This window comes from Stegodyphus dumicola, chromosome X1 (genome assembly GCF_044657685.1).
Source record: "Stegodyphus dumicola isolate Sdum_Otavi_A_Nest chromosome X1, ASM4465768v1".
In the NCBI taxonomy this organism is placed as follows: domain Eukaryota; kingdom Metazoa; phylum Arthropoda; class Arachnida; order Araneae; family Eresidae; genus Stegodyphus; species Stegodyphus dumicola.
Genome location: NC_140780.1, coordinates 233,733,495 through 233,755,735, shown reverse-complemented (window position 1 = coordinate 233,755,735; position 22,241 = coordinate 233,733,495). Strand labels below are relative to the sequence as shown.

General features: G+C 32.8%; 1 protein-coding gene across 4 annotated transcripts in view; it reads right to left on the bottom strand.

Annotated features, from left to right (window-relative positions):
- LOC118182767 (uncharacterized) overlaps positions 1-22,241 on the bottom strand; it is a 74,044-nt gene that overhangs the window by 31,487 nt on the left and 20,316 nt on the right. For 3 of the 4 annotated variants that reach the window (XR_004757115.2, XR_004757114.2, XM_035352149.2), the window contains exons 3-4: positions 16,641-16,778; positions 11,507-11,610 (exon numbers count right to left, since the gene is read on the bottom strand). Coding sequence is in view for 2 of the 4 variants with exons in the window: in XM_035352149.2 (XP_035208040.1) it covers positions 11,507-11,610; positions 16,641-16,778 (242 nt within the window). In the remaining 2 variants the exon portion in view is untranslated. The remainder of the gene's footprint in view (positions 1-11,506; positions 11,611-16,640; positions 16,779-22,241) is intronic. The other variant, XM_035352150.2, reaches the window with a different exon arrangement.

Sequence of the window (22,241 nt, the reverse complement as noted above, 5' to 3'; positions counted from 1 at the left end):
TTGAAAATACCTTCAGATTTTATATTACACCCAAAAGGCAGTTTTTTTTTAATGTTTTGCGTATTACCTTTATTTATTAAATATCATGTTCTTCGCACTTAAACCATAAAATTCAATTAAACCGCAATATGATATAATTTAAAAAAGAGCATACCTTTAGAATTTTTGATATACAGTCTTTGCGCGCTAAAGATGAAAATGTCCCCCCCTGTACAATGTTACCATTGCTCATTTTGAAATTGCCGAGTTTCTTAATCGCTCATAAATGCTTTACAAAATATGAAATAGATAATAAAACAAATTCCCAGTTCCAAATTTAGGCCTCCAAATGCCTATATTAGTTGGAGGATTACGTTATTCAAAATTTGATGGTTCTAGGTACCGTTGTTTTATCACAGTGCAAGAAACATTTCTGCAGATTCTTCATTATTTAATTTCTTTAAATATAATACAGTGTGATAATATTTGGTGGCAACAATTTGAAAAGTGAAACACTGCAAAATGGCAAAGCGAAATTAATAGTCCTTCTGAGCTAAGACCCTTTGGGCTAAAAATTATTTTTAAAAGTATCACACTAGTAGTAGTGCTACTACTGAAAAAATATAAAACTATTTGATAGTTTCATTATTACTTTTTTTTTTTTTTTTCCTTTTCTTTTTTATTTTACATTAGTGTGAATTTTGCGTAATAATGAACGACATTCCTTATTGTGTTCACAGTATCGTTCATAAGGTATTCATTCTACTGTTTTATTTTAAAATAAACTTAATTCTTGCTGTACATAAATCGAGTAGACGCTTCTCGGATATCTATAGTTTTTTTAACTGAAGAAAGGATTATGTGCTAGATAAATACTTATCTTTACATTTTTAAATTATATATTTACAATATATATCTATAATTTCAGGAAAAATATAAATAACTGTCCTTTCAGTAGAAATTGCATTCTTGTTTTCTGAATGTGGCTCCAAATACTCTCTCAGTTCATTGCAAATTAAAATAACTATAAATTTTGACAATCTGAAATATGTAATGAAAACATCTTCTGGCAGAGCAAAAGCATCAACATATTTTCTATAAATTCACTGCCGGTTCAGAGATTTACGACCATATTCTTCATTTAAATAGGAAAAACTTAGGGGCGAAAACACATACAGAGCCATTGTCTACTTAGAATATCAACTGGACAAGCCTGATTGACGACGGGGCAACACTTTTCCCCACGCTTCCGATGACTTCCGTACTCAAAGAATATGGGATGTCGGACAGACCTGCTTTTCACTAGCAGTGACATCTGGTGGCCCACAAACTGGTGTTGACTCTCGGAGCATAGAATAGGTGTCCAGGTGTCAGCAACTTTTTTTAGCTGCAGGTCAAAATCAACCAAAAGACTTGAAGATGTTTTGGATCAGGAGTATATTCATTTTAGAACAGTCTTTCTTGGTGAATAATAAAATAAGTATTCTTGAGAAAATAACTAAAATAACATAACATTTAAATATAAAATTTAAATTTATAATTATAATTACAGTAGATGTCTTTTACATTTACATGTCATTTCATCTTAGTCCTGATTCAGTCCTATTTATTTTAATAGTAAAATATTTCTTTTATATGTTGCATAACTTTGGTTATATGTCAGTTTTTGCTTGGTTGCAATAATTTTACATTTTGCTATCCCACCTTTCACGAATTTTCACCAGAAATGGGGGTAGAAAAAGAAAACAAAGGCATGAGATACCAGTCTGGTACAGGAGTTGAAAACCAGTTCATGAATAGAAGGTATACATGGAAGAAAAAATAAATGCAATTTGATAGAAAATGTCATGAAAACAAAACACTCTCTCATTAAAAGATATACAATCAATTCCAGTTAATCGGACCACAACGGGAAGCGATCGTTTTCGTCCTAATAACCGGCTGGTCCAATTACACGAACATGTCCTATGTTGCTAGACGGGACATGCTATAGACGGGATATGTAAATCATGTACTAAAATGTAATTATGAACTTTATGGTGTGGTACACACGTATGGCGAACATACAGTGGTGGCCAAAATTGTGGACACTTTTGGAAATTTTTATGTTTTTGAACTTTGTATGCTTATAGAAAACATTACGTTTCACAAAATGCAAACTTGTATATATCATTTTAAAGAGAATTTACTACTAAATTCAATACAAAACACAAAATTCAATTATTTGCAATACAAAAAAGTTAAACGATAATAGTTATGAATATACACTAAATAGTGATTGCAGTGAGTTATCAGTACTTAGTAGGGTACCCTTTATTCTTGATTACAGCTTCACATCGATGTTTCATTGAGCTGACAAGAGTTTTAAGCTCTTCTTTCGTTATTACATGATGCCAGGAAACAATTATAGCCTCAATTAGTTCCCTTTTATTTGATGGGCACCTCATTTGGACAAGAGTTTTCAAATGGTGCCACAAATTTTCGATAGCATTGAGGTCAGGACTGTTTCCTGGCCATGACAACAATTTAATGCTCCTTGTATGAAACCATTCTTTCGCTATTTTGGCCGTGTGGCAAGGAGCAGAATCCTGCTAAAAAATAAACGAAGCATTGTTGGAAAAGATTGTTGGAAGGTAGAAGTTTTGGTTCTAGAATAGTGTCAATGTATTTTCTGGCATTCAGTGTCCCATCGATGACATGAAGGCGACCAATACTATCTGCTGACATGCATGACCAAATCATAACAATAACTAGGTTCTTCACAGTTGCTTGAATGCAGTCAGGATGTAGCTCTTCTATTCTACGTCTTACATATTTTTGCCCATCACTACCGAATAACGATATCTTAGTTTCATCACTCCATATAACTTGTGACCACTGATCATCTGTCCAATTAATGTGTTCCTTTGCCCACTGCAGTCTTTTTTTTTTTTTTTTTTTTCCGTTGCTCAAAATTAAGATAAGGCTTTTTTCGTGGAATTGTACCTCTCAGTCCAACATCTGTTAATCTTCTCCTGATTGTTCTTGAACTGACAGAAACACCAGCATCATTCAGATCACTTCTGATGGCCGCTGATGACATTTTTCTATCTTGGAGACATAGTCTTTTTATTCTTCTGTCATCAATAGATGTGGTGCACCTTTTTTGGCCTTTTCCTTCTTTGTTTTTTATTGAATTTGTCTCCTGATATTGTAAACAAAACTTTCGGACTCCAGATGTAGTCACTGAACCACCCACCTGTCTTGCAATTTCAGCATAGGAAAGACCACTTTCTCGTAACACAATAATATTACATCACTTTCTAGGTGTCCAATCTACTCTTTTATTTGATGTTATTGCTTCTTGACTAAATATTAAAAAGTTTTACAAAAATTCCTACTTGTATTTGCAGCATATAAGAAACAGGTCCTCCTTCTACAGAACAAAGCAAAATAATGAATTGTTTCAAGTGTAAACATGATGTCAGCTTCTACTGGCAGTTACTAACATTTGATTGGTTCTCAGAACAAGAACAGTGATTGGCCAGGAAAGCTAGACATTACAAACCACTTCATAACTGTGTTTTTTATTTATATTAAAGTACATATAACTTTTTTTGTATTGCAAATAATTAAATTTTGTGTTTTGTATTGAATTCAGTAATAAATTCTCTTTAAAATGATATATACAAGTTTGCATTTTGTGAAACGTACCATTTTCTATAAGCATACAAAGTTCAAAAACATAAAATTTTCCAAAAGTGTCCACAATTTTGGCCACCACTGTACATGTACAAACAAGAAATAAAGTCAAAATTTTTTTCATTGAAAAAATTAATTTAGAAACAAATTCTAAGAAACAATCTCCCTGATACTCAACATGCGAAGCACAATAAAAACAATTTCTTATCAAGTTCCAGTCAAGATTTGAAGAATTTAACCAATGTGATCCGACATGTTTTCTTGACGGATTGCACGTGAACGAAATTGCCACAAACATTAGCACGATAATACATCCCAGTCTCATCAGCATTATTGATGTCATTTGCTGAAAAATTTTCAAGAAGCTCGGGCAGTTTTGTTGATTTCCATTTTTCAGCATTTGCATTATCAGCACTTTCTTTCTTGCCATGTGCTTTCTTGAATTTTATGTCATTACTAGATTCCCATCGAGACAACCAACCGTCCATAGCTTTAGCATCATCGTGGCCCAGCTTTTTAGCGAGTTCTTCTGCTTTGCATTTTAATATTTGGCCGCTTACTCGCACAGATCGTCCAGTAACAATGGCAAACCATTCATTAAGGGCCTCAACGACATCTGGATCCTTGCCTTCACACTTCCGTTTTTTGGAAGTTCTGCTTCTTCCTTCACATTGTGCCCATTCTTCTCGCAGCTCATTCTCTTGTTTTATCAAGCGCGAAATTATAGTCTTAGCCGATCCGGTAAGTTCCACAAACCGATGCTGACTAGTGTTTCGTGGTTGTTGCTTGATCTTATTCAGGAAACCAATTTTTTTCAGCTAATGTCAAGTCCTGTCATGGCATTTTGGCAGGGGAGACAAGACACGCACACAGTTCACCGACTAAAGTGGTCTGAAGAAATCTTGGTGTTTCGGGTTCAAGATGTTTCAAGAAGGAGATAAAATGCTCGCCATTCAAAGCTTTGGCACTAAAATTATCTCAAAAAGGTGCTGAAATGATAGCTTTCTCATGTAAACTTTAATCATGATTGACAGGCAGGAATTCCTTTCAGGTCGAGCCAGACACTCTATTGTTCATTTCTTCGAAACTTGGAGGCACAGGTCAAAGAAAATGGTGCACGTGTTCACCTCCCACCGGTTTTGCTTTTGTCATGCACTTTAAGGAATTTTTTACCTTTGATAAAGCATTTCATGAGGAGCCACAACTACAGATACTCCCATATGTCGCAGACCACACGTACATACGCTGTACGTGGCCAACTTGTGGCTTCTGCTTCTTATTCGCTCTCATGATTTTTGGTCCGATTAAATGGAATTTTGGTCCAAATAAGCAAATAATATTAGGCTTATGTACATAGGATTTGTTTCGGTTCCTTAGGATTTGGTCCAAAAAAGCGGCTGATCCGATTATCTTGTGGTCCAATCAAGAATTAGATGAGAATACTCGTTTGACAAAAGTTGAGATAGCAAAGAAATTACATATTCCTGTGACAACACTAAAACTGGTTGTTTATAAGGGAACAAAGTTCAAGAATGAACAGAAATTTGAGGGCAGTCCACTCCAAAGAAATTATATAATCAAAATGGAAAGTTTCCTGAGGTCGAAACCTTTGGCTAAAATTTTTCACTCAGTGTTGTGTATCCAATATTCCAGGGAATGGCAATATGTTAATTGAGATGTGAAAAGAAATAGCAATTCAACTAAATGTGAAGGAAGCTTGCTTTTTCAATTAAGATGTCTGTATAAATTTAAATTGCAGCACAGAATCTCATGCCATATAATTAATGGAGAATCAAAAAGTGTTCCTGTTGAGTCGGTTCAATAATTTATCCACCAAATTAGATCGATATGGAAAAAGACATTTTTATTGTGTAATACTGTAATTTTATTATGAAACTGCTCTCTTGTTTAATATTGTGCCTGTATAGGCCAGATCTAAATATTATACACAGGGGTAAAAAAAGGTATCATTTAATGTATTTTTATGCATAACTTTTGGAATCCTTCTGCACTCTCAAACATGAAGAGAAAAGTGCAAATTCCCAGACTTTCAGTTGAAATAAATTTTACTTCACATGTAAGCAAAAATTCATGGATTTTTTAAAGCAGTAGAAAGTATTCCAATTGCTTTTAAAAAACTATTTCTCTTTTTAAAAAGGTTTATCCCAACTTGGCAATACTTGCTAATCAGTCACTCATGACTGAAATGGCAAAACTTAACGGTCATCTGTCATGATATCATGTAGTGCAAGCAAGACAAACTTCCAGACTTTATACAGATACTGAAATCAAATCCATAAGACAGTAGTTTTCTTCAGCTAATGGCTACATTGAACATAGCTAGCTTTTTAAAAGAGGTAAGTGGAATCAAATTATGGCAAAATGTTTACCTTTTCTAAAATGCCTACTTGTTCGACCTATTAACCCTCTGACTGCTCAATTTGTGGACCGAAATCGCTTAAAAAATTGTGTAATTTTTTTTGCATATTTTAAATCTATATATATTGGCGAATTGAAAAATGGGTTTTTCCTTTCTAGAAAATATTTTTTTATATAGATTTTTATCATGAGAAACTAAGTTGCCAGAGAAAACAATTTCAGATGTTTCACCAAAAAAAATTTTTTTTAAAATAAATTTCAGTCCAATTACAGTTAATTTCTATTTATTGCATAATATAAAAAAGTAAAATAGTTCAAAACAATAGATATAAACAACAAAAATAGAGTTCAAAACAGGGTTCAAGGCAAAGTCCAACTTCGCAGTCTTTGCACCAGATCAAATAAATCTAATTAATAATCAATCTAATTATTAATCTAATCAATAAATCTAATTAATTATTCAATAATTTAATTAAATAATCAAGATAATCGCTGAATGTTTTCTAGCAGTCATTTCTGTAAGGAAGTGGACAATTAACAATATCTGCTGGCCAAAGCATAAACTAAATGTCTAATACTGTATATAATTTATTTCAGTTGTTAAACGGGGGGGGGGGGGGACGGGATGCGTTCCTCAATAAAGGAAGAAAAACACATGCCCGTGGAAATTGCGGGATGAGCAGATTTTGCTACATTTGAGTTGCCCGTGGAAATCGCGGGATGAGCAGCCAGAGGGTTAATAAAAGTACTCAGAATGTTCATGCAGTCAACTCATTCCGTAGCTAGAAATTTAAGACAAAACTATCAGTGTTAATTAGTGCTATTTATTCAGCCACAGTAAGCTTGCTTTCGATACTTTTCAAAGTTTTGAAGTAACATCAAATCATGTGCCCACATATAAAGAAATCTGGTAAACATTATTCTGAATATACAGGGTTCGTACACATTTCCTTACATGAAAATTAAGGACTTTTAAGGACCATCAAAGAAAAAATTAAGGACCTATCAGCAAACAAAAAAATGAATAGAATAAAGCAATTATCCATACAACCGACTTCATGCTTGTAATTTCACTTTAAGAAACTAACAGAAGTGTGTATTATGCACTATTATTAAATTCAATTTAATACTTAGCATAAAACAATTTTGAAAATTAAACTAACTCCCTACAAGTTATGAAGTAGATAACATTAAATTAGGAACATAATTTCTTGAAAAACATGTATAAGTGTATTTTACAATAATAACAGTCACTATTTTAGAGATTTATATGATTATTATTTAACTTATTTGATATTTATTTAAACACAGTCAACTACTATTATAATCACAATGTAAGAATATTTTGCAGATTAAAATAACTGATTTGTAAACATACAATTTATTTCCTTGGTTTTTTGAAAGATACTAGAATAATAAACTGTACAATAAAAGATACAAAACATTTGTGCTTTTTTTTAATCTGAAATATTTTCAGCTATTTTAACATCTAATTTATTTATGTCTATTTCCTTTTCTTTAACTATTCTTCTAAGTTCATTTGCTTTGTTAAACAAATCAATGTTCCTGCTGGTCTCAGCTTCATCTACTAAAGCATCTACTTCATTAATATCTTTAATGTCCCTTTGAAGAAATTTTTTCTTCTGCTTCATATAATCAACTTCTTCCTCAATAATATTTCTTTTCCTCTTTGAATTTTCAGATTTAGTTAAAGATTTTTGTTCTTCTAAATACTGAACTTCTAAATAACGAACTCCACTTCTTGCAGAAGCTGCTGCTGATCTCATTTCTTTATTAATTTCGATATTAAGAACACCTCCAGAAAATTTTATGTAATCAAATACTGTGCATTGAAAAATTATGATGAGTCACTTAAATTTCCAATTTCAATTGCTTTATTTACAGAGAAGCCCCTTTCCACAGAGGCCTGTTCATGTAACAAGATAAGAATACTTGTTACAGTGAATACTTGAATAATGAAAATATACATTTTTTACTATATATATATATATATATATATAATTTATTTCCTAAACAATATTGATTAATTGATTATATTATCTCCTAAGTTTAATTAAAGTAGAATTATTTTAAAAGAGTGAATACATACTGGTAAGTTATATTTTGAAAGATGTATATATATTATATATATATACAGTACAAAGTCCGAGATCCGGACATCCAATATCTGGAATGATCTAAAATAGGGACCTCAAAGCCACAACCAACCAATTTTTTAGAGCTTTTTTGAAGGGAAGAGGTATGCTTTACGCACGCGCATTAGATTTTTTTCCTCATCATAAGAAAACGTGCCGAAAATCCCGATTCTTAATCTCAGTTTGGCACTAAATAAAATATCTCATTATTGAAGAAATAATTATTTTAGCATAAATTTGTGTGATTAGTAACTTGATTCCATAGCTGCGTATCTGCTTGGCATAATCTCAAACCGAAACATTTGTTAATTTTACACCAACTAATATTTTATATCCTTGATGCCGAAATCGCGAATCATTATTTATTGTATTTTGCTTTCATCACCGCATGTTTATCAACGGATGACAACTTGAGTGATGAATCATGCAGCGACGCCAAATAACAGAGTATTATCCGATTACAGATTTAAGTTTAATGCGCTAAAATGTTGACAAGGAGAGATTTAGCAGAAATTTCTTTCCTTATGCTAAAAATAGATTTTGTTAATGATACTCATAAGACAAACGATTATATTTAGTGCTATTTGAATTAAGAATAACTGATTTGTTATTCACATAAAGCCAGAACCAGCACCAGAGCTCGCATGGCCACACCAGGCGGCAGAATTTAGCGAAGTTAAACAGAAGTTTTTCATTGCGATGACAATGCCCAATCATCAATCAATTAACGGAGGGCGAAATCTGTAGTATGGTTCTAAATCCAGAAAATACAGCTACCGATAGTGAAGAAAGTAACAGAGAGGTTACTGAACGAGAAAAAATTTTGATTGACAAGTTATTCGGAATTCTCGACACAGCAATTACAGGACTTGAACAATGGAACTTAACTGAACAAGAAATTATATGTCTATAGTATTAGTCTAAAGTATTAGCAGAGAAAACAAATCAAACAACTCACATTGAAAGAAATGTTTAATAAAGTAAACATATAAATATTAAGCTCTTTTCTTTTGTAAATTTTGATACCCTTTAAATCATAAATGCTTCATTAATTCATAAATCACGATTTCATATTTTCAATTTTATAATTTCTACGTGCCATCTTAGTAGATTTAAAATGATCTAATATCCGGAAAAATCTCAAATCTGGGATCGCCGAAGTCCCGACGAGTCCAGACCTCGGACTTTATACTGTATAAATATATATATATAATACGGAATGTATATTTTCAGTTAAACTTCTACCCAATAACTTTAGTAATTCATGAAAGTTAATTTTGCGTCTAGTTAATTCAGGAAAATTAGTTTCAATTAGTTGTTTTCAGCTTTAAAAATATTAAAAAATTTTTAATTAGTTATTTTCAACTAATAATTGTATCGCCATTAGCAAAAATTATGCATTACTATCAACAACATAGGTTTAAACCAAATACTTAATTTGAAGCTTCAAAACGTATTTCCGAACTTCACTTTTTTTCGGCTAGCGTTACCGAATTTGCCCTTGGCGACCTAAAATCAAAATGGAGCCAACAGATTTCCTGCGAAATCGATAACAGACCCTCTGCAGAAATAAACTCATAATCCCGATATCCCATACATATAGTATGTGCAAAAGAGAATAAACTCCGTAGAAAGTGATAAAAAATTAATTTATGGCTTAATTGAAATAAACACAGAAATTAAGCTAAGGAAAACCGTGTAAAAACAAATTGAAATGATAAAACAAAACTTAATTTTCATGTGAATTTTCAGCACTGACTCTCCCATTCTAGAAATTTCAATTTTTTCAGACAAAGACCACATTTAAGGATTGCCATCCATCAATATCCAGTCTTTGTAGTCAGCTTGATGAAGCCACATTTTATTGAAAATGCCCTTTCCAGGCATCTCGTTCCTATTGGCATCGGAAGGGTTGTGGCCTTCCAGGTTGCGATTGCTCTAATTTTGGCAAATATTTTCAGAATCCGCCCCCTTTTTTTTTCTCGAGCACCTTCATCATCACTTTCGCCTCTTAAAGAACTTCCGGCTTCACGCTTTCGTCACAATCTGCCTAAATTTATGGATAACACCTGTTTCGAAAGATTGAGTGAATAGCCAATCAGACACCGATACTTTCGTTCGGGTAGCTATTTTTTTTTTTTTTTTTTTTTTTTTTTTTTTTTTTTTTTTATCGTTTGCAACGCAAATCTGCAACAGATTGGTTAAGGGCCGTGTAATTTTAATTCCATATTCATGAGAAATCGTAATTCACACTTAGAATGGCAATCATTAAAAATGATAAGAAATGTCAAATGAGCAAAATTAAGGACCGTTTATTCATTTTGGCCAAAATTAAGGACTTTTAAGGACCAAAAATCATTTTTGAAAAAATTAAGGACTTTTAAGGACTGTATGAACCCTGATATAAAAAATTAATAGTACTAGACGTACAGTTATGTTCTGCAAACTTTACTACTAATTACTCATCATTCTAAATAACCTAACTACAACATTTTCTTTAATTGCTGAATGATTTCTACTGGTGAAGCAAAATATCTTTGAAATAACATGATTGTTTGTTATTAGAGTAATAATTTCTAACATCGCTCATATGGTACAAATAGTATAAGAACAGTTTAGTTACTGTATTATTGTAATTAGTATGTACATATGTGAATGCTCTCATTTTCCTGTTCTGTTCAAAGATTTCTTGTAGTATTCTAATTTTGTGACACTATTTCTTGGAACCCGTGTAATGAATTTGATGACAGATTTTGCTCTTTTCAGGAAAATTTCAATTTATCCCATTCCTCCTCTGGTAAAAAAATGAGTGAAAAGAGTCAGGTAGTGGTTGTAGATTACCATTCACATTCCTTTTATTGCTAGCCATTAACAAGCTTGTCTAAAGGTTTATAGTTGTACCCTACAGTAAGCTAAACTTCCAGTTTATTCTGGATAGACCTTTCTCAGCTTATATTTAAGCTTACAAATGATGTGTTGCATTTTTTGTGCAAATAGAAATGTTGAAAGAGAAGAAAAGAAAACAAATTAACATAACAATGGAAATGAAACTGGATGCCTTAAAAGACAGGACAAACAGGAAAGCATTAAAAAATTGCCATGGATTCAGATGTTGGACGAAATATTATAAATTGTGAATAACTCATTCATTATTCCTTAAAGTTCAATGCTTTTGTAATTTGTCACTATCTCATTCCGCATTAGTTCAAGTTTATGTGAATCTACCATGTGTATAAAAATAGTAACACAGATACAAGCAGAAAGAGATAATTTATTAAATACTAGCACACTAAATATAAATATCCCTTTACCTCTCTATCATTCGACGTCCATCTGCTTTATTTGTAGGCAAGTCAAAAACTTCTCCTTCCAATATAACAACAGTATCAGCACCAATAACTAAATCTGCATGATACTGAAATATAGATAAAAAAGTATTTCATTCACATTACACTAAATAGATTAATTTATGATAATCATTGGTTACAAAGTTTGTAAAGTTTATATACTCAGTTCCACATTTTTTTCACATGTTATTACATTTTTACGACACTTTATGACAACTCATAACTAGGAGTTTAGAAACTGCTTTTATTTCTCTTTTCTAGTATTAGACTTACAAAGAATCATGCATAGGATTTTACATAAGTTATATATCCACAAGTTCGAGTTCAACTAATGGCTTTTAAAACTGGTCACAGTGAGTGAATGTAATTGATGGCTGAGGAAGACTTTTCTATGACTGCACAACAGAGACGTAATTGAATTTTGTGTTAAAATAGAAAAAAGCAGTAATAAAACACTTCAAATGTTATTGTATACATATGGTAATGAAACCTTTAGCTATGCTTCATTATTTCAATGATTGAGGCATTCGATGAATATTATAACACACAAGGAATTGATAGAGTACCTTCTCTCAAATTTTATGACAAGCTTATACCAACATTACACACCCATAAAAGGTAAGCAAAAATAATCATAAAATCATAATCAATAATCATAAAATCATTTTAATCATAAAAATTAGAAATGGAAACTTTTAAATTGAAAATTAATCAATAAACTAAGTAATTATTGTCATTGATCGGAAATTGGTTGAATTTTCAAGGGGAACAAACCAACTTCCGTTCAGTTAACAATAATTAATAAATGCAAAGGTGTTTTGTCTTTACTCAAGCAAGAAGTAGGATGCCAAACTGGTAAGTTGAGTTTAAGCCAAACTTTTAAGTTGAGTTTAATCCTATTAGTGAGATTAAAGTGAAGGTCTATAGAATTCATTATGAATGTAACAGTTCCCTAAAGCTTATGAATTTTCATATAGCTTGAGATATTATTGCGAAATAGAGCAGTAGTAATTTTTTTTTCCTATGCTAATATAATAAACAAAAATTTTCTCTTTTACTTGAGTAAATTGTCCCCTGACACTTTCGCTTTCATGCATGTTAATTCAAAGTAATCTTTATAAACATAATAAACAGAATTTATGAAATATAATTCAAAGTAATCGTTATAAACATAACAAATCATAAAAAAATGCGGTCTTTGGAAGATTAATGAAAAGTGCTAAAAATGAAAGAAATTTTATATAAAATAGGTACAGGAAAATGTAGAAATTTAAATGTACAGAATATTATGTGTGTGCGTGTATATGCATATATATATGATTTATTTATTAAAAAATATTGATTATATTATCTCCTAATAAATTTAGTAGACTGTATCTAAATGAAATAACCCAGACGTATGAAATTTAATTCTGGAAAAATTTTTAAAGGTATTTGAATTTAAATCATGAAAAATAGAAATTTAAACTTTGAAAAAGAAAATTGATAAACCATCGTCACTGATTGGAAATTAATTGACTTTTCAAAGGAAACAAACCAATCCCCTGTTCAATTAACAATAATTAATGCATGCAAAGGTGTTTTGTCTTTTAATCAAGTAAGAATGATGATGCCTGAACTTCCAAGATCTCCAAGAAAGTTATTAAGAATACTATCTTAAACCAAATACAACATATTAAAAATATTTGCACAGATACGATAGCTCTACAACGCAAAATTATGCTCATTAAAATTCTCAGAAACAATCTAATACCTAATTGATTTAGTAACCATTGTCTTAAAAGAGCAGGCGTTAAATATTCTCTCTAAATCAGTTAACTGATAGGGATATGAAAATTTGTTCCTAAACCTGAAAAGGCGGTATAAGTTGGATGACTATCAGTTGGAGGATTTGTACATAGTGTAATTACAGAATTAATTGTACACAATTTTAAAAAAATAATCGTTTTCTGGCTTTTCCTTATGCCATTACTAAAAAAATAGCCTATTTCATACTTTGAGTCTGCTAAATAGCTCGTTAGCAGTGAAAATTACTTTTTTCTTCCTTGTTATGCCACAACAATTAGACAGAAATTAATTAGTTTCCATTTACTCGTTAGTATGATCAAAATTTTAACAGACACATTTACCCCACTCGGATGAGAACTCCGCAACCACCTCCCTTCCACATGCCAAAAATAGCTTCTCAAAGGTTTACTGCCTGTAATAATTTAAAGTATCCCCATTGATAATTCCGGAATATAGGATAGCATAGCCTGCAACACCCCTTCTCAGTAAGACACAGGTGAGAACACTTCACCAACATCCCACTAGAAAGAACGTAAGTTAATTAATTCATATTCTGTATGAATTCTGTATGAATTCCTTTTTGTATATTATGTACATATCACATTGTACATTTCCTTATATCTTATTTTATATATTTTAATTTTTCAACTTATATTACATTAATTTTGCAAAGATAGCATAGTTTGTTGTGTTTTTCATGTTTATTACTATGAGTTCTATTTCATAAGTAAAGATTAACTACTGTTTATTATACTTATAAAAATAGTTTTGAATTAACATGCATGAAAGCGAGGGTGTCGGGGGGGCACTTTACTCAAGTATAATAAAATTTTTAATACTTAATTTGGCTATATTAACTCGAGATTTCTAACAAATCCGTTAACTTAGCGGAAATGTACATTCAGAATTCTTTATAGTACTCTACTTAATTTGGCTATAATATCTCGAGTTTTCTAAAACTTCAATAACTTAACAGAGCTACAATTTTGACCTTAACTAAATTTGTTAGTTTGGCATCATCATTCTTACTCGAGTAAAAGGCGAAACACATTCGCATTTATTTATCATTGTTCACTGAACGGGAGTTGGTTTGTTCCCCTTGAAAAGTCAAATAATTTCGGATCAATCACGATAATTACTTGGTTTATTAATTTTCTTTTCCGAAGTTTGAATTTCTATTTTTCATGATTTAAATTCAAGTAACTTTAAAAAAAATTTTCAGGATTAAATTTGATACTTCTGGGTTACTTTATTTAGATACATTCTACTACATTTATTAGGAGATAATAAAATCAATATTTTTTTAATAAATAAATTATTATTATCTTACTTTGCAGCTATTGCGCAAGTATTAGAAATTTTTTTTTACATTTCAGTGAATTCCAGTTTCTTCAATATATGCATATACAGATGGAGGACAAAATAATACGAACACCTGTGAAAAAATGGAAAATCTTTATTAATAGGGGGTTGGACCACCCTTTGACTGAAGTACAGATTGAATGTGAGGTGGGATAGATGCATAAAGGTCATAGACAATATTTAAAGGAATATTAAGCCATTTCTCCTGCAGAGCGGTCTCTAATTCCGAAAGTCCGGATGTAGGTGGAAATCGGGAACGAAGTTTGGACTCCAAATATGCCCATAAATGTTCCATAATATTCAAATCCGGAGACTGAGGGGGCCAAGCGAGATGTTCAATTGCATCGTCATGCACTTCGAACCATACTTGAATATACCTAGCAGTGTGGATAGGGGGCGTTGTCGTCTTGGAAAAGTGGTCGCGGTGCTCCCCAGGGAATACAGTTTAGACAAAAGGATGGACGTGATTCCCTAGAATGCTTAGATAGTGATTGGATGTGATCCTCCCATGCAGAATAACAAGTGGCCCAAGAATGCGGCAAGATATTGCACCTCATACCGTAATGGCGCCACTTGCATGCTTCACAGTCGGCAAGAGGATGTCAGGATGAAACACTTCTTTGGGGGTTCTCCAGACATAAACGCGTTCGGTCGTCTGAAATAGGGTGAATGACGATTCATTTGACCATATTACCTGCTGCCACTGCTGTAGGGATCAGCCTTTGTAATCTCTGCACCATTGGTGTCGCTTGAAAGCATTAGTTGCTTTCACCAAGGGTTTACGAATTGCCAATCTGTCATAAATGTTCGCAGCATGAAGTTCCCTTTTGACAGTTTTTGTTGAAACAGGATCCTGGAGATGATTGCTCATTTCGGATGTTATCTCGGATAATGATTGCTTGTGCTCTCGGGCTACTATGCGCTTCAAGACTCGTCTATCCCTATCAGCCAGCTTTGCCTTTCGGCCACTGTTGTGCTTTAGAGACATCGTCTTACGCCTCTTTCGTGTAAGCTGTCATAACGGCTGATACCATACTCCTTGCACACCCCACAAGGCTTTCTGTTTCCATAACCGATGCTCCACTTAAACGTGTTCCAACTATCATTCTTCATTGGAATTCTGACAGGTCTGACATTTCAACTTCTCACAGACAGTTTGATTGAAGCATGCAATGCAGGTGACTGCTGTTGAGAGACTGATACCTTCCACTTCACGCTCGCTAGGTGGCAGACTTGTTGCAGGTGGCGCGGCTGTACTGCAGATGTGAAATACGTCATACGTTTTCATAGGTATTCGCATTATTTTGTCCTCCATCTGTATATGGATACAGATAGCCAATGTTTTATGGTAGTTAAAACTGCATTCTGCTTCTATTTTCTTCTTAAATTTAAAATTTAAACATGCAAATTGAGTCCAGCAAAGCATCTAAGGGCGCTATAATGTCTTCTCCTATTTGTGCCACTACATGGAAACAGTGTAATTAAAGCACATTTTTATTTCAGATTTCCACAAGGGGAATATTCACCTGGCGATAGTAAATAACATGCAAAACTTTTGGTTGCACGATATTCTATTTTCATTATTAATTAATATTTTGATGCAGTGAATTATTAAGTGAATTCTCATCAGAAAATTAGGTTGAGATGATTTTAATGCTAATTAAAATTAGGTTTTTAGTGCTGTGAAAACTTCAACATTAACAAAAATTTTGTTCAGAACATATATCATCATAATCATTATCTAAGAGAGAGAGGCTCACAGATGGCATGCGATCAAAAATACACTGTTACAAATTAGAGATCAATTCGTAATATTTGTCTTGCATGAGGCAATTAGCACTTCAGCCAGCAATATTTCATCAGCCTAAGAAAAAAGTTAGATACGGAAAATGAACAATGCATGATTTATTTGTTTATAGAAGTTAAGAACATGCAGAATAATGCATACATCGTGTGCATTAATAAATTCAGTAACAGTTAAAGCCTTTCCTTTAGCAGATTGCATCACAAGATCACCAGGCGAGGAAAAGTCTTCTAAGTTGAAATACTGTGGAACTGGTGAAGGAACTGCTTCAAAGACAAGTTTCTAAGGAAGAAAAGAGCTTCAGAAAAGTATTTTTAATATTAAGTGGCAATATTAATTAATATTTGTGCTACAATACAGCATATTTCCAGTTTTTACAATTTTTAACTGTCTTTCAGAATAATTTTATAGAAATATTTTTGGTATAAAATTAATACATTAACCACTCCTATATTGGCCTAATGCAAGTAAAATAATATTGATACAAAATAACTGTTCAAGGGTAAATGTAGATGCATAGCTATACACCATTTACTGGGTGTACAAAATAAGTTTTGAGGGACTTGCATAAGATGGCTTTACTAGTATTAAATCCTGTCAGACAATCTTTTAACTATATTCATGTTAAAGTGTCAGCATTTCCATCTAAAAATCAGTCCGTCTCATTTCGCTGAAGTGTAAACAACAAACTTTATTTGCGCTCAACCCACGTCAACCTTTATACCAACAAAACAAAATCTGTGGGAAGTGCTTCTTTTTTGTTTTAATTTGAAAAAAAGTGCAGCTGATGGACATCAATTGCTGTGTGAAGCATATGGGGAACATGCTCCATCAATAAAAACATGTGACCAGTAAAGTTTGAAGACGCTGAGTTGGACGGATTATTGGACTAAGATTCATGCCAAACTCAAGGAGCTCTCCAAAACAATGGGAGTGACTCAACAAGTGATTTCAAAGCACCTCAAAGCTTTCAAAGCTCAAGGGTAAGGTGCAAAAACAAGGAAATTGGGTTCCATATGAACTCAAGCTAAGAGACGTCAAACGCCTTTTTTTCATGTGCAAACTACAGCTCCAAAGGCAAAATCGGAAGGGGGTTTTGCATCAAATCGAGATGGGGAACGAAAAATGGATTTACTACGACAACCCAAAGCACAGAAAATTGCGGGGTAAACCTGGCCATGCATCAACTTCAACGGCCAAACCGAATATTGATGGCAAGAAGCTAATGCAGTGCACCTGGTGGGATCAGCTCAGAGTGATCTACTATGAGCTATTCCAGCCTTATGAAACCATCACTGGGGAATGTTATAAATAACAGTTGACGCAAATGAGCCGAGCATTTAAGCTCAAATGCCCCCAATATGCTAAAAGACATGACAAAGTGATCTTTCAGCATGACAATGCTCGCCCACAGGCTGCAAAAGTCGTCAAGGAAATTTTGGAGGTGCTTCAATGGGATGTGCTACACCATGCACTGTATTCACCAGACATTGCTCCTTCTGACTTGTTCCGGACGATGACTCATGACTCAAATGAGCAGCACTTCACTTCATACGAAGAAGCCAAAAATTGGGTCGGTTCTTGGATTGCCTCAAAAGACGAGGAACTTTTTAAACGTGGAATCTGATGACAATACTTTGAATAAAATACATTCTTCCAATTTCTCTGAATAAAGCTTCAAAGTTAAAAAAAAAAAAAAAAAAAAAAAAAAAAAAAAAAGGGGGGGGGAAGCTCAAAACTTATTTTGTACACCCAATACAATAAACAGAAGCTAAGTAACCCTGAAATGCCTTCCTACCAAGCTGCATGCACATCTAACCTATTATTGTAGTGTCCTTAATACGTACAGTCTTGTTATTCAACTGTACTGATGAGTAGATTTTTTTTCTTCTCATTGGGAAGTAGTCTACTCTTCTCAGAAAGAGTAGATTACCTCCCAATAATCTGTTTTTTTTCCTAAGGAGATAAAAAGACCCCAAGAAAAGTGACTAGAAGACATATGGGCAAGGTGCTTGTGTTGCAGAAGACAGAAAAATAGGATAACAATGATTATGTGTTCATGTATGTGAGCAAAGTACCTACAGTAATTATTTACTGGGAATGCAACAGTCGGGAGGGACATCAGTGATGAAATTTAATATGATAAGTGGTTAAAACTTATGTAATATGTTATACTTTGTATTTTGCTTTTATTCAAAGAATTTTTATTAGTTTTTATTAAAAATTTTTGTTATTAAATCTTATAACATAAATATTTATTCTTATTTAGCTTATTTTTGTTTGTTTTTTTGGTGGCATACAAAACACCTCAAGTGTGTACTTGTGTTAAAATATTAAGCATGTGCAGTTAAGAACATTTTTCAGTTCAAAACAACAGATAATTAATTACACATATAATTTATGATATTGATTCTAAAACAATATTAGGATAATTATACATTAAAAGATACAAAACATGTATGTAGTCATTGCAATACCGGACCAAAACTACATTACCAATTCAGTATTTTTCAAACGTACTAGAATACTAGCATTAGGAATTTTTTTTAAAAAGGTACAGTTTCATTGTGATATTTATTAGTTTTATACAAAAAATGCATAAATTGCAAAAATATAAATAATTTTGTAATGTACTAATATAAAGCAAAGGAACAAATCATATAACCAAATAGTTATTAATAAGAGCAGTAAAATAACAATTTACAACATTAGAAACAAGAAATATAAAAAATTAATAATTACAGTACTGTAATACAATAAAGGAACAAAACATATAGTTTTATTATAAAGAAGAGTAAATATCACACAAAAACCTTATTGTTAGTCTATTATACAATATTTTTAACAGGTTTTTTTTAATATTATTTCTAGCAGCAGCACTTAATATACGAAAACACTCAAGAGACAAACAAGAAGAAACAACTAATCAAAACGTACACAGAGGAACTAGAAACACCTAACAGTAAACCATAAACAAACAAATCGATAACAAAAGTCAATTAGCTTGTAAGTTATTTCTAGCCTTCCAATATCTATCGTATAGATTTCCTGAGATAGGTGGGCATACTCTGCGATGCTCAGCGTCCATCATGTGGTCGTTGCTGCATAAGATACAGTTTGGGGTGGACAGATTCCAAATCTGCAGAGGTAACCAGCAAGGCAGTCGTGGCCCGTTTTTAGCCTTAACACAGCAATCGAATGCCGTCTTGGGAAATCAACAATCCCTTCAAGAGTCGTTAATGTTTTATACTATCTAATGTTATACTGGTCCACATTAGAATGATTGACAAAAAATTCATAAAGTAATATGCAAATTATTCATATTAGTGTTAGAATTTTATTTATGCAAGTTGCTTATGCATGCCGGCAAATATTACAGTATTTTAAAAATTCGAAATAGGAGCCTTGAACAGCTTACCTCCGAACATCAAGTCAAGAGTGTCAGTTGATCGTGTAAAAGCAGTAATATCTATCATCTGATCAAATTCAAAGTGAAGTAATAGAATTCTTGAAGAGGAAGTAGCTGCAACATAATGCTCGAGCGGATAAACACAGTTACAGTTTAAATAAAAGGAAATGCATTACATTTAATATTAATTTAAAAAAAAATCTAATTTAGAGCATGAGCAATCCACAAGTGATTTTAATTTTGTTTACGACAGCAGCATTTCAAAAACCTAAATACTGAAAAATGCTGATGGTACCAGCAATACTCTGTACTACCCCGCCACTGGCGGCTTGATGAACAGCATTTTTTGTTCTGCTGCTCTTGTGTGGTTGAACGCAACCTGGAATGTGTTTCAATCCATGAAAGCTGGGATAAAATATTCATTAACAATTCTTTTAGAACAAAGTCTTCTGTTTTTACTTCAAACACTGGTACAGCATTTCCAATGGCAACCATGATACCATCGGCCATCTCGGTGAGCTTGTCTAACGAGTCATTGGAAATGGCTAAAATCTGTTGTGCATGTTGAAGATACTCACTCATTTATGAGCCAGCCTTACTTCGCATCTCCAATAAGATTTTTTTTTTTTTTTTCCCATGTTGCATTTCAGAAATGAGGTCTCTGAGGTGCTATTCTTCCATGTCAGCACACCGCGTACAGAGACAGTTTTTTACCTTCATACCCTTGGCTGGAAGGTTAAGAATAATGCCTCCCCCAACTGCTAATTTCTCACGCTGTAAAGCGGAAACTATGTGGTGGAATTTTGTGCACTGCATTGTTACACCAGCCAACACAAACTGGCTTTCTATGTGCTGGAACCAGCTTTCCAGATTTGCTCGCCAGAAGGGAGGAGCTTTCACCGTTACATGTGCTATATTTCCACTGGCTAGATCTCTGACATTATTTTCTGGTTTAGGAAATGAATAGAATATTCCACAAGAGAAACTGACTAGTTGTAAGTTCTTATAAGGAAAAGTTCACTCAAGCCTCATGATTTGTCGATGGAATAAGATTCACAATTTTCAGTCCACATGCATGCTCCAAAACCCGATCATCAGTTTAGTGTTTTATACTATGTCCACATTAGCATGATTGACAAAAACTTCATAAAGTAAGATGCAAATTATTCACATTAATGTTAGAATTTTATTTACACAAGTTGCTTATGCATGTCGGTAAACATTATAGCATTTTTTAAAATTGAAATAACAGGAGCTTTGAACAGCTTACCTCTGAACATCAAGTCAAGAGTGTCAGTTGATGGTGTAAAAACAGTAATATCTATCATCTGATCAAAGTGAAGCAATAGAATTCTCGAGAAGCAAGTAGGTGCAACATAATGCTCGAGCATTAAATACAGTTAAGGTTTAAATAAAAGGAAATGCATTATATTTAAAATTAATTTTATAAAACCTTAATTTAAAGCATGAGACATCATCCACAAGCAATTTTAATTTTGTCTAGAACAGCATTCTAAAAAACTAAATACTGAAAATTTAAATATCCACTACACGTTTTATCACTAATAAGTTCAGATAATGGCTGGTAATTCTCATTCAAAGTATTTTTGATTATCCTATTTATTTTTTTGTGTGGATTCCTTTTGTGTGCATTGCAAAATACCTGTGCCTTTCTTTGCAAGAAGAAAGATTGCAGAATACCTGTGCTTTTCTTTGTAAGAAGATCAGCCATCTCATTTCAGTATATATCACAATGTGAAGAGATCTATTACAGTATAATATTCTTTTTCAAGGTTAGCAATAACACAAAATTCTCTTTACAACTTTTAAGCCTCTGAGAGGTCTGGATGATCCCGATATGAAGCTGCTTAGATTGCTAAAACTGAATCAGAGAGTATAACGACATTCTCAAAGTCTTCCACTCTTGTCGATAGTTGTTGGCTGAGCAATCTAATAGCTTCACCATCAAACAGCATGGTATTTGGCCCTAAAGTTATATAGAATGCAAACATTACTGCAAATATCCCAGTGCATGTATTTTCCCCCTGGTCCAACCGAGATCCATCAGTATACACACGTAGTCATTCAGCCGAGGATATCTGGTATGTATAGTTTTCAAAGAAATAGCATTTAAAACTGAATCAGGAACATCTTTCTTCTGCATCACTTCAGTAAGACAAATTCTACTTTTCACAAGGGGAATTAAAGGATTAATTGGAGGTAAAATTTCCAGGCTGTCCAATATGCCAATTTCATTTTTAATTTTCACAACTTTTTGTATAAAACCTTCTTGTGCTTTTAATCTTCTGTTTTGATTGCAACTGAAATTTCTCTTA